The sequence below is a fragment of the Chrysochloris asiatica genome, unplaced genomic scaffold (assembly GCF_000296735.1).
Source record: "Chrysochloris asiatica unplaced genomic scaffold, ChrAsi1.0 scaffold00049, whole genome shotgun sequence".
NCBI lineage: Eukaryota > Metazoa > Chordata > Mammalia > Afrosoricida > Chrysochloridae > Chrysochloris > Chrysochloris asiatica.
This window is the reverse complement of record NW_006408567.1, coordinates 16,771,111-16,784,407: the sequence shown is the minus strand read 5'-3', so window position 1 is coordinate 16,784,407 and position 13,297 is coordinate 16,771,111. Positions and strand designations below refer to the sequence as shown.

The 13,297-nt window shown below is 39.6% G+C and overlaps 1 protein-coding gene across 1 annotated transcript in view; it reads right to left on the bottom strand.

The window, feature by feature from the left end:
- The window catches only part of TTC3 (tetratricopeptide repeat domain 3), a 136,018-nt gene that overhangs the window by 94,729 nt on the left and 27,992 nt on the right, over positions 1 to 13,297 (bottom strand). The window contains 6 exon segments of the mRNA XM_006862609.1: positions 1,763 to 1,918; positions 3,102 to 3,192; positions 4,433 to 4,550; positions 7,098 to 7,113; positions 7,825 to 7,837; positions 8,362 to 8,547. Of these exon segments, the coding sequence (XP_006862671.1) occupies positions 1,763 to 1,918; positions 3,102 to 3,192; positions 4,433 to 4,550; positions 7,098 to 7,113; positions 7,825 to 7,837; positions 8,362 to 8,547 (580 nt within the window).

Genomic DNA, 13,297 nt, shown 5'->3' with positions numbered 1-13,297 from the left:
ACAAGTCGGGCTACTAACCTCAAAGTTAGCAGTTTGAAACCACCAGTCGTTCCACGGTAGGCTTTCTGCTCACATAGAGATACACAGCCTTGGACACACACCCTACAGGATGTCTCTAGGAGTCAGAGCTGACTCCACGGCACACCACCACCACCATTAAGCAGAAACAATGTATTGTGCTGTTATTATCTCTCAGCAATTGCTCTGTGAAAATCACAGAAGGGAAAAATAAACTGAAGAGGTTGTGAGAGGCTTTAGTGAAGCTGGCGCACTTGCATTTGGTTTTGAGGAACAAACAAGATTTGGACAGAATGGTGAGAGCTCAAGAGTGAATGAAGAACATTTTAAGAAATAGTAAGTAAACCTGTCTGGTTTGGAGCATTTTTAATAAGGGTGAAAAGTTGGAAAGGGCTGCAAAAGTAGTTTGGACTAAGGGTTTATAAACGCCTTGCTTCAGACCCTGCACATCTGTGATGACATGTTCAGTCCCATCAGAGGAAGCCATTGCCTATTTAAGGGAGTGGCATGGTCAAGGCTGTGTGTGAGACAATACAGAAAGGGTGTATTTGGTGGGTGGCTTGGGAAAGAGAGGGCAGAGGCAAGTGAGAGCCTGCGCCAGGTTTGGTGGGCTTAGAAATCTAAAGGGGCTCCTAGGAAGACAGAAGAGTTTGAATTTGATTTCTGGTTTGTGACGTTGGCTGTCCCACCCACTGTCGTCAAGTTGATTCGGACTCACCGTTACCCTCACAGGGCAGAGTAGAACATAGAACTGCTCCATAGGGTGTCCAAGGCTGTAAATCTTTACAGAAATAGACAGCATCATCGTTCTCCTACAAAGCAACTGATAGGTTCAAACTACTGACCTTTCTGTTAGCAACTCAATGCTTAACTCACTGCAACACAATGGCTCCTTTTGGTCAAAAACTGGTGGTGGTGGTTATGTGCCATGGAGTCAGTTCTGACTCATAGCAACTACAGGGTTTCCGAGGCTGTAAATCTTTATGGGAGCAGAGAACCTCATCTTTCTCTCGTGGAACAGCTGGTAGTTTTGAACTGCTGACCTTGAGGTTCACAGCCTGATTCATAACCAGTACACTACCAGAGGTCAAAAACTACTTAACACTAATGCTAGGACCTCAATTTCTTCACTTGAATGTGAATGTTGAAAGGCAGGCTTCAAACAGTTCAGGAAAAAGATGAAATGTAAATATAATGGAATTTTTCCACAAACTTTTTGAAATCCCCTTGTATCTTGATTTTTCCTTAGCACTATTGCTATCCAAGAATAAAACTTTAAAAAACTTCAATGATTCCAAATCACAGTGACCCTATACAAGACAAAAGTAAAGTGTTCCTTAAAGCTTCCAAGATTGTAAATCTTTATGGGAGCAAACAAACAGCCTAATCTTTTTCCTGCAGAGCAGCTAATAAATGGGTTTGAACCACCAACCTTGAGGTTAGCAGTCCAACACTTAGCCCACTATACCACAAAAGCTCTTGTATCTAACAATTATGACCTAAAATGAATAATAAATCAAAAATTGTTTTCTGAAGAAAAATTTTATTTTCAAAGCTTTCCATGGGCTCTTAGAGTTATATGGAGTAAGATAATCTCCAAGATTTCCTCTCTATGTTAATTTCATGTCTCTCCTCCCCCATAAAAACCCAAACTCATCGAGTTCCTTGATGTTTTGATACACAAATCATTCTCCTTGAAACACTTGTCATGTCATCGACCTTAACAAGTGAAGAGGAAACTGACAACTGGTATAACTGTGGCTTTGTAGCTTCTCCAACACCACTTTCAGGTGGTGGTGTGTGAAACGAGTGGGAAAGCCCATGAGTAAGTCGTTGAATATGTGGAACTGGGGAGCCTGAGAGAACATAGCGCTGTATGTAGCAGCTGAAGAAATGGTTGCTAGAAGCAAAACCACCCAAAAGAAGAGAGAAACACAAACCAACAAATAAGAGAATGGAAAAGAGAGACACAGAGACACTGGCTAGAATCTGTCCTCAGTAACCTTCCAAGGAATACTACATGAAAGCTTGATAGAAATGACTATCTATTGCACATCACTACCACCACCTTGAGTCATGATGAGAATCTGCATCTTTCAAGCTCTGTCTTAAAAGACAGGGAAGCATGTATTCCATCTTAGAAAGATGGCCATCACAATCTGGCGACAGAAAGGGAAATTCAAAACCTAAGTGAAAAGCTTAAATGTTTCCTTCTCAGAGACCATCATTCCCCCAATGAAGGTAAGTAAATGCTCTATGGCCCTGCTGGGTGGCTGGTGCAGATTTACAAGATGCATGATTAGCATAGTTACTATGCTATGTAAGCAAACACAGAAAATGTAAAATCAACTAAAATTACTCAAAAGCATACATTCTCATTGGAGGGGAGACTGCCCCAGAGGGTGAAAACTGGTTCTTGAAAAGAGGGTAAATCCTCCTCTTTTTGTATCCAAAGCACCTGTTCCTAGAGTACACCAACAATATAGTTACCATCGGGTTGCTTCCAACTCATGGCGAGACCATGCATACTGCAGATCTGCTCCATAGGGCTTTTGAGGTTATGGCCTTTTGGAAGCAGTTTGGCAGGCCTGACTTCTGAGGCACCTCTGGGTGGGTTTGAACCACCAACCTCTCAGCTAGCAGTCCAGCTCTTAATGGTCTGAGCCACCCAGAATTTTCTGAATAGCTTATTCATAGTATTAAAATTTCATGGGGATGGGAATAGGGGGTAAGGGTATAAATGAGGAAAATAATGTCTAAAATGTCATCTTAGGAAGGGCCAATAATGAAGGAAAATTGAGAAACATTGTCCAAAAGGAAATTAAGAGAGCAGACCAATAAGAACATGGTTTTTATAGTCTTTCCATTACTTTTATTTACATTTCTAAAATTATATTTATTTAATAACATGAAAAAACTGCACATGAATTTCAAATAAATATTCAGTGTTCCCTTTAACACATAAACATTAAGTAAAACTAGGGCACTGGCAAATATAATTGAGGCTTATACAAGTTTTAGAGCACATAAGTTTAGGGAACGCTACATTAACTTATAGTGAGACCTAAGAAAACAAAACTTACTCAGTGGCAGTTGGTATTCGTAAAACTCATAGTCATCAAGATCAATCACCTTCGAAACTGCAACTGCCCTCTCCGCTCCGTGAGAGTAAAACTAGAGATTAAAAAAAAAAAAAATTATACACAACCATGAAGAATTAATGCTATTGGTAAGTAGAAGGATTTAGAATAAAATATGGTTAAACTTATCCCAACTTGCTAAAATAAGCTGCTTCTTCATAAATAACTAAATAAGCAAAATGATTAGAAGTTCTGGAATTACAAATTCTATTTCTAACCCCTAGCATGATGCCTGGCATGGTGGTTTGTCAAGAAGTGTTTGTACTGAATTAATATTATCATATTTGTACTAAATGAATACAATCACATTTTCCTTATATTCCTCTCCATGAATACAGCTCCTTTGAGATTTTCAAAATTATCACCAAAAGGACTACGTAGGTGTGAAATGAAAACATTTCCTTTTAATGCCCACCATGCATCAACCCCAAACACCATTTTTATTTTTCACCTCAAATGCTAAACATAAATATCAATGTGGACACTGGTGATACCAGGTGAGTTTCAAGTATATTACATCTCAGAGGAAAACCCAGACACCTACCACCTGGGAAACTCCCAACACAGAGCTAGGCTAATGACAGCTGCTCTAAAGAACACATCAGACCAAGGCCTCTGCTGAGCATATAGCGAATCACTTCTATGAAGGGAACCAGTGGCTACAGAAACAACTTGGGCAAAAGAGAGAGGGTGCTGCCAGGGCTGGTGGTTGGGCTGCTACTGTGTGGGGCAGCCAAGTCACTTGCAAAAAGGAAAAGGGAGAAAAACAAATAAATATCCAAAAACTTGCTGAGGCTCAGGCAGCCTTGGCCACAAGACCCCCTCTGGCACTCATTCCAACGTGATTATCTGGCTGGGAGACAGGTTAAGGGGAGGGCACCCAAAAAAGGTCTATCCTTGTGACAGAATGATGTTTAGGAAAAAAATCATTTGAAAACCAATGTAGCTTCAAAAGAAACTGACTCTGAAAACTATCTTTGTGATTATCAGAGGTAGCAGAATTATTTATGTAAAAGAATCATTCTCTATGTCAATAAGTCAGTCAAGAAGGGGTTTGTATGGCGCTGTAGGATGAGCACTAGACTGCTAACCAAAAGGTCTGCGGTTCAAATCCACCGGTTGCTCTCAGAAACCCAATAGAGGGTCACTATGAGTCAGAATCGACTCGACGGCACTTAACAACAACAATTACCTAAATATTTGGGTTCACCAAACTATTACTGTAAAAATGCAAGAATATATGTGAAATAATTTTAATTTTCCATTGCACTTACCTTTTTATTCCTTCTACCACCACTTGCCATTTCATAAACAGTGTATGTGGAGCCTTTTTCAGTATCCACAAAGTGAAGTGAAGTAGTAAATGAAGGTACTGCTAAAGGTATGTAGTCCCTAGGGGATAAGAAAGGACTTTACATTCTATTCCTAATGGTGAATACACACGTTTACAAGTGATCCTTTCAACAAACAGGTTGCAGCAACACACAGCTTTTTTTCCTTGAAAGCAAGATATTGTTGTTTTAAAAAGATTCTCTCTGAGCCTGGGTTTTATACATAAACACTGCTCAAAATTCATTACCAAAATTCAAATTATCAAAATTCAAAATAGGTTAGGAACAATTCCAGAAAAATATTCTGGGTTCGAATAGTCAAATAATTAAATCTCTCCATTCTGTTGTTGTTGCTGCTGTTAGGTGCCACTGAGTTGGTTCCAAGTCGTAGCAACCCTGTGCACAAAAAATGAAACACTTCCTGGTCCCACGCCATCCTCACAATTGTTGTTACGGCTGAGCCCACTGCTGCTGCCACTGTGCCAATCCATCTTGTTGGGGGTCCTGTTGTCCTTTGCCAGGGACTGGTCGCTCCTATAATACGTCCGAAGTATGAGAGTCGAAGTCTGGCCATTCTGTCTTCCAAGGAGCATTCTGGTTGTACTTCTTCCAATACAGTTTATTCTTTCACAGTCCACGGTACTTTCAATATTCTTCTCCAACACCATTAACTCAAATGCATTATTTCTTTTACAATCTTCCTTATTCATTGTCCATCTTTTATATGTATATGCTATTGTTGAGTTGTGCCATTGAGGTTCTGATTCTTAGTAACCCTGTATAGTGGTGGTTCAAGGAGCAGCTGGTGAGTTTGAACTGCTGACCTTGCGGTTCAAACCGACCTTATGGCTAGTGCTTATCCTACAGTGCCACACATGCATATGAGGACACTGAAAATACTATGGCTTGGGTCAGGTGCACCTCAGTCCTCAAACTGACATGTTTGTTCTTGAATACTTTAAAGAGGTCTTCTGCAGCAGATTTGCCTAATGTAATATGTCTTTTGATTTCTTTATTGCTGATTGTAAATTCAAGTAAAATGAAATCTTTGACAACTTTAATCTTTTCTCCATTTATCATGATGCTATTTATTGGTCCAGTTTTGAGGATTTTTGCTTTCTTTACATTAAGGTGCAATCTATACCAAAAGCTATAGCTTTGATCTTCTTCAATACATATTTTTAATTCTCTTCATTTTCAGCAAGGAGGGTTGTATCATATGCATATTAAAGATTATAAATGAGCCTTTCTCTAATCGTGATACCACCGTCTTTGTATAACCCAGATCCTATTAAGTATGATGAAAGGATACAACCCTGATTTTCAGCCATTCAGTATCCCCTTGTTCTATTCAAATGACTGTTGCTTGGTCTATGTACAGGTTCCTCGCGAGCACAATTAAGTGTCCTGGAATACTAATTCTTCATAATGTTATCCACAGCTTGTCATGATTCACACAGGCAAAATTTTTTGCACAGTCAATAAAGCACAAGTAAACAGCTTCCTGTTATTCTTTACTTTAAGGCAACATCTATCTGATGTCAGTAATGATATTCCTAGTTCCACAGCTTCTTTTGAATTTAACTTGATTTTCTGACAGTTCCCTGTTGATGTACTGTTGTTGCAGTTGTGTTTGAATTATCTTCAGCAAAATTTTACTTACATGTGATATTAGTAATGCTCTATGATTTCTGCATTCCATTGGGTAAACTTTCCTTGGAATGGGCACAAATAAGGATCTCTTCCAATATATGTAATAGCTGCAATATGGTACGCATCTAAATGAGCAAGTGGAAAGTTTAATCTATTCTAATTGCCATGTAAGAAATGCAGACCCCCTAAGCACTATTTCCCAGTTGAGCACACTCAAGTCCAAAACCAAACCAAACCAAACCCACTGCCGTCGAGCCAATTCCAAGTCATAGTGACCCCATAGGACAGAGTACAACTGCCCCTTAGGGTTTCCAAGACTAAATCTTTACAGGAGCCAATCTTTCTCCTGAGGAGAGGCTGGTGGGTTTGAACCGCCAACCTTAGAAGTCCAATGCTGAAAAGACTGTGCCTCTAGGATTCCTTTATTCAGCTTAATCTGTTGGCTATAACTAAAAGAAAGTGTCTTAGCCTCTGAAATGGTTATAGGTCACTGATGAAAGGTAAAAGGGCCAGGTTATGCCCCTGTCCTCTGGGGCCAGGACACTTCATGGCCCAAACTGCTCTCAGTCAATAAACATTTCACCAATTTTTCCCCACAGGCTTGGGCTGCTGATCTCTAATGTACAAGGGAGCTTCAAAAAGGTCATGGAAAAATTCCATTATCTTTTAATTCAATTTTTCCACAAACTTTTGGAAGCCTCCTCGTAAACATAGCCTGCCAGTTCACCTACCAAAATTAGTGGAGAAAGTAAACAATTTAGTAAAACACTTGGTAAGATACACCTGACAACTCACAATCACCTGATCTTACAAGTGAACACTTAAAATAAAAAAACCTCTCTTCCTTCCCAACTTTACTGTGGCTATTAGCTACTAAAGTGTCAAACACAAATGATTCTCAAATTCAGGGGGTAAAGCCATTCCAAATTACAACTACTGATCTGATATTACTCACCTGCTACTGTAATAGGCTCTCCTAAACTGACTCCTACCGCATGGCCAACCTATAAAAATCAATCATGGCAATCAGTGGATTGGTATAATAGACTTTAGAAGATTTTTGCATTTCTTGAAAGTTGACAGTGAACACATCAAATGTGGAGAACTGAAAAACAAACCTAAGTTATTTTACATTTCTAGGTGTTTTTTGTTTTAGGATGGTCAACAAGATGTTATGCACACTTTGTATGACACCTTATTCTGTGTTAACTACTGACTAGATGAAAGCAAAACAAGAATTTCAATCGGAGATTGTACTTGTCTCGAAGACACTCACAAACTTGCTATGAGGACATCTCCTAATGAAACAGTGACTCAGCTCTGCTCTAGAAGATACTAAGTACTCAGAATTGAATAAGGAAAATCTGAAGAAGTAGACTACAAGAACTCCAGGTATTGAAAAAAGCAAAATAACTTAGAGAAGCAAAATGAAAATCTTTCATTCTTAGCTTACATATCCAATTTCTGCTATATATATTTGTTTTGTTAAGTGCTGTTGAGTCAGTTCCGACCCACAGCGACCCTGAGTAGGGTTTCCGAGGAGAAGCTGATGAGCTTGAACTGCAAACCTTGCGGATCAAACCGATTTTGCAGTCCAGCGAATTAAGCAACAGCACTACACCAGGACTCCACTATATACAGTTACAGAGTTTAGATACATACTGCAAAAACAAATCAGTTACCTTTGACTGGATTCTAATGCATGTGACCATGTGTTTCAGTGTAAAACTGTCCTCCATAGGGGTTTTATGGTTGTGACCTTTCAGAAGCAGATCACCAAGGCTATTCTTCCAAGACACCTAAGGGTGGAGTCAAACTATCAACCTTTCAACTGGAAGCCAAGTGTTCAACCATTTACCTCACCTAGAAACTCCCATGTGCGTGTGTACGTGTGTGTACTTTATAATGACAGAAACCTGAATAACAACGGAAATTTTAAAATACAGTTTTGTTACAAAAAGCAAAATTTCTGAAATGTATGCTGTTCTACAAAAAATAACAATTGGCTGTCTGTTTCAAATACAAAATACAATGAATCCGTAACTTCCTAGTCAGATACAATACTAATGGAATCCTACAGAGATAGAAATGGAAAACTGAAGTGATCTGACCAAGACAACATGACAAAATAAGTACAAATCATCTGAGAATAGCTTTATGGTCTTCCATTGATCCAAGAAACTCACCTTTAAAATTTTTAAAGGGAATTTGACTATAACCAAAAGAATCTTAGGTGAAATACCTTGTAAGCTGTCTATTTGTTTTTGGAACTTTATACACTGCTGAATTAGATCCTTCAGTCCTTCAGGGTCATTTTTACAGAGTTCTTGAGCTTTTATGTTTGCTTTCAGGGCCCAGTCGTATTCCCCCAGCAAAGAAAGTGCATCACAATAACGGTAATGGCCCTGTTCCAAAAAAATAAGTTTAATATTTTTTTTCTCAAAAATATGTGTAAGTTCAAAAAAGAGAGATAAGGAAAAAATATTCTGCTTTAAAACTGATTATTTTACTTTTTAAAACGTTTAGTTTAGGCTGTACTTAATGAGAGAGAAAAAAATTTAAACCTAAAACGATTTAAAACCCACCAGCAGCCATTATCATCACGCTGACGCTGACGCTGACTCTGACTCACAGCTGACCCATGTGTGTGAGAGCAGAGCTGTGCTCCGCAGGGTTTTCTCGGCTGTGATCTTTACAGAAGCAGGCCACCAGGTCTTTCTTCCCACACACTGCTGATGCCCACTCCAACCCTCCAACTTTTCAGTCAGTGGCCAAGCGACTTAACCATTTGCACTACCCAGGGATTATAAAAATGTTAATATATCTCAGGAATTAAAATTACATCATGAACTAAATATGGCATTGTTTTTGTTGTGGTGGTTGTTGTTGTTAAGTGCCGTCGAGTCGATCCTGACCCATAGCGACCCTGTACAGGGTTTCTGAGAGTCAGTTCTGACTCATAGCGACCCTGTATGGGACTTCCAAGGAGTGGCTGTTGAGTTTGAATGACCAAACTTTGTGGTTCAAACGGACCTTGTGGTCCAGTGCTTATACTTGTTGTTGTTAAGTGCTATTGTGTTGGTTCTGACTCATAGCAACCCCATACAGAGTTTCCAAGGAGCGGTTGGTGGATTTGAACCACCAACCTTTCAGTTCAAACCGACCTTTGCAGTTATGTGATCACTCTGTAGTACCACATCAAGACTCCGCTAAATTTAGGGAGGGGGGGGACGGCTTCATTTACTTTTTTCCTCCTCCCCTGGCTACTCATCTTTCTCATAATTTACTGGATATCATTTTCCCTAAAACCCAAAACCCAGTATAACTTGTGACAGTTAAGAAAGGACTTTATTTAGACCTCTTTGTTGCCTGAAAGAAGTTTAAATTAAAGGTATGAGACTTTCGTCAGCCCAATTATAATGTAAAGTTTCACTTTTTCATTCTCTATCACATATATGTTATTGTTTGCTGTTAAGCGCCATCAAGTCAGTTCCAATTCATAGCGACCCTAGTGTTTATCCTACAGCACCACAATTAGGAACAGCCAAACTTTTAACAACTGATGGCAGGTTAATCTTTTTTCTCAGTAGACTTAGGTACTGCCCACCTCCAGCAAAAAATTCAATTTTTATATATTTTACTAATAAAGCATTGTTGTTGTAGTTGTTAAGTGTCATCGAGTCAGTTCTGATTCATAGCAACCCTGTATACAGTTTCCAAGGAGCAGCTGGTAGGTTTGAACCACCTGCCGTGTGGATAAAGCACAGAATATATATTATTTGGTATCAAATAAATTGCAAGTCTTTCATTATAAGTAATTTTTCCCCAAAAATACCTAAAGGCAATAAAAGCCTCTAAGCCATTTCCTGACTTTTTATTGCATTTAATTATTTTGGGACCTGGATTAGCACTTGACTGCAAACCAAAAGGTTGGCAGTTCAAACCCACCAGTTGCTCCTCAGAAAGCCTACTCAGGGTCGCTATCTGTCAGAATCTATACAATGGCACTAACAAAAACAACATGCCATTTCCTGCAGAGTCCTGGTGTGGCACTGTAGGATCAGCACAGGACTACTAGCCACAGGTTGGTGGTTCAAACCCACGAAGTCATCCTTTGAAACCCTTTACAGGGATGCTGAGTCAGAACTAATTCAATGGCACATAACAGAATGCCATTTCTTAAGAACTGAAAGTGGAAAGGAACCATAAATTACCACTGAGCTCATAGGGGCATCCACCCACTTTCTGAAGAGATTAGGGTGCACCGGAGCTTAATTCCACCTCCCACCCCCAATCCATTCCCTCTCCTCCAACCAGCCTCATGCAGTTTTTGGTTGCTTTATCTTTAAGTGTAGTAGTTCCTGGCTTTGAAAAATGTCAGAAAATTACTGATTAACTCTTCATCCCAATAACTGAGGAGTTCTGGTTTTTCATTTGTTTTTGCTATAATCCTGTATTTCTGGCTAGCTACATTTATACATTTTGGGAAGTCTTCCATGTCAAGCATCAACTTTGTAATCTGTAAAACCAATATAACCAAATACGAGATAATGCAACCAAGTGTCACAAAGTAAACTACCATTTTAAGTAGTGACACTTGGTTGCAGTGACTCCATTAGAGATACACCAAGGAGCCTAAGCTTCCAGCTTTTAGTCAGTTGTTGTTAAATGCCGTCAAGTCGGTTCTGACCCATAGCGACCCTCTAGAGGGTTTCCAAGGAGTGACTGGTGAGCTTGAACCTCTGACCTTGCAGTTCAAACTAACTTTGCAGTCTAGCGCATTAACCCACAGTGCCACACCAGGTAGTAGTGTTCCAATGCCCCAGCCTACACTTGTGGGTTCTGGAGCCAGGCTATTTAGACTCAGGTCCAAGATACCAATTCACATCACATTTTCCTCAAAGGTTAATGGTGTAGCACCCAAGGATTAAGAACATAGATTATTCAGATATGCTACATGACCATTTTGAGCTTTTAAAATCCAATCCCCTAGGCATATAACAATATCACAGTTTAGAAAACTACAGAGAAAAATGAAACATAGCAGCAGAGAAAATTATGATCGTTCACACCTATAAATTTGGGGATTGTTGTTGTTTTAGTGCCATCAAGCCAGTTCTGACTCATAACAACTCTGTACAGGGTTTCTGAGGAGCGGTTGGTTGAATTTGAACTGCCAACCTTGAAGTTCAAAGCGACCTTTGCAACTGAGTGCTTATTCTGTAGTACCACAAAAGGACTCCACTAAATTTATAAAGAAGATTTTATTTACTTCTTTCTCCCCTCCTCTCCTTGCTACTCATCTTCCTCATAATTTACTGGATATCATTTTCCCTAAAACCCAATATAACTTGTGATTGTTAAGAAAGGACTGTATCCATACCTCTCTGTTGCCTGCACTAAGTTTAAATGAAAGGAATGAGATTTTCTTGAACCCAATTACACTGTACAATTTTACTTTTTCTATCCTCTTATCACATATGTTGTTGTTTGTTGTTAACCTTCTGGGTACCACATTTCCATACTTCTCATAGTAGTGGCAGGAGTTCAATTCTAGAGCTTCACCAGGACAGTGGATGATCAAATGGGAGCACAGATTGACTCAGGAGACTGGCCAATTGAAAGATACCTTCTTTCATCATCCATAGTGATCATTCCACAGTTGGAGGAATGTTCAGATTGACTATGTGGACACTGAGAGACAGTCTTTTTCTATTGGAATGAAAAACTATTAAGGATATAAGCTTGAGACACCACACACACACACACACACACACACACACACACACACACACTATGTAGTAATAAGTCTCTTTTAAAATGAAGAAAGTGGTCCTGGAGATCAATAGGACTGCTGGAAGAAGCATGGGGATAGGGTACCCAAGTTCTCAGTTTCAAAGAGTAGAGTTTCCTGCAGTCACCAAGGTTTTGGAGAATATAGTCTTCAATACCTGGGTTCTGAATAGTGGATTGATGACATGCAGGTGCAGCAAGAAATTGGAATATTCACACAACGTGGAGGGATGGAGTTGCCATTTTCATGGGCCAAATGCACAAAGCTGTGCAGGGCTGAAGGCCTGGGGTCATCATTCAGGTAGATCAGGAGAATGGGGCCATCCAAAGCCAAGGGAGCAGAGTTGTTGTCCCAATGGACCTAGAAGAGGGGGCTGATGCCCAAGGGCAAGGGGCCTACAAGCAAAATCTAGAGGATATAGACAATGTCCAGAGTCTGGAAGGTAGAGCCATAGCCTAGATGATCCTTGAGAACAAAGGATTCTTTTCAAACCTCGAGCACTAATGATGTTTGCTCTGCTGGATTATGGACTTGCTTTGTACTCCTGATTTTTCCCTCCTGAAATGGAACTGTCAACCTTTTGCCTGTTCTGCCATAGTACTCTGGAAGCAGATAACTTGTAGAACTGAATTGTGCTTTCCCTCTCCAGAAATACTCACATGTGATGGGATCCTCACCCTTACATGCATGGATGGGAAAAGGGATTTTTTTGTTACCCGAATCTCAGTCTAGGGTATGTCTTAAAGCTAATTACTTCAGTGTGATCAAAAGAGCAGCATAGACACAGAGATAAGCAAACACAAAAGAGGAAAGTATAATGCAACACTGAACTGAGAAAGGTCAGCACTGGGTGAATACTCTATTTGAAGGTGATCAAATAGATTCTACATGAAGATTGACAATGAACTGTGGAATGCCCAGAATAATACTAGAGAAGCTAAAACAAGGATTTCCCCCTAGTGAAGAGAGCCTCACCCTCGAACCAGTGCCCTGAATTCTGACTAGCCATCCACTTGTAATATATGTTTTAGCAGCACTAAAAAAGTAAGACATCCCTCAAAAGCTAACTTTGTAAAAACATTGGTGAAGCTATTAGTTTATATCTTATATAAGAGGGCTTCATAAAATTCATGGGAAAATATAAAAGATAATGGAAGTTTTCCATAAACTTTCTGAAGCTCCCTCATGTAAATATACACCAAAAGACTATGCACATAGAAATATGTTGACTGTACCATAAGATTCTCACTCTTTAGGACACAAAGACTCACCCTATCTTACCCATCTGGAAAGAAGAAAAACTTGGTCTGTACTCACACAGACATCTAAAGAGTATCTTTTCATTCAAGATTATATCCTAG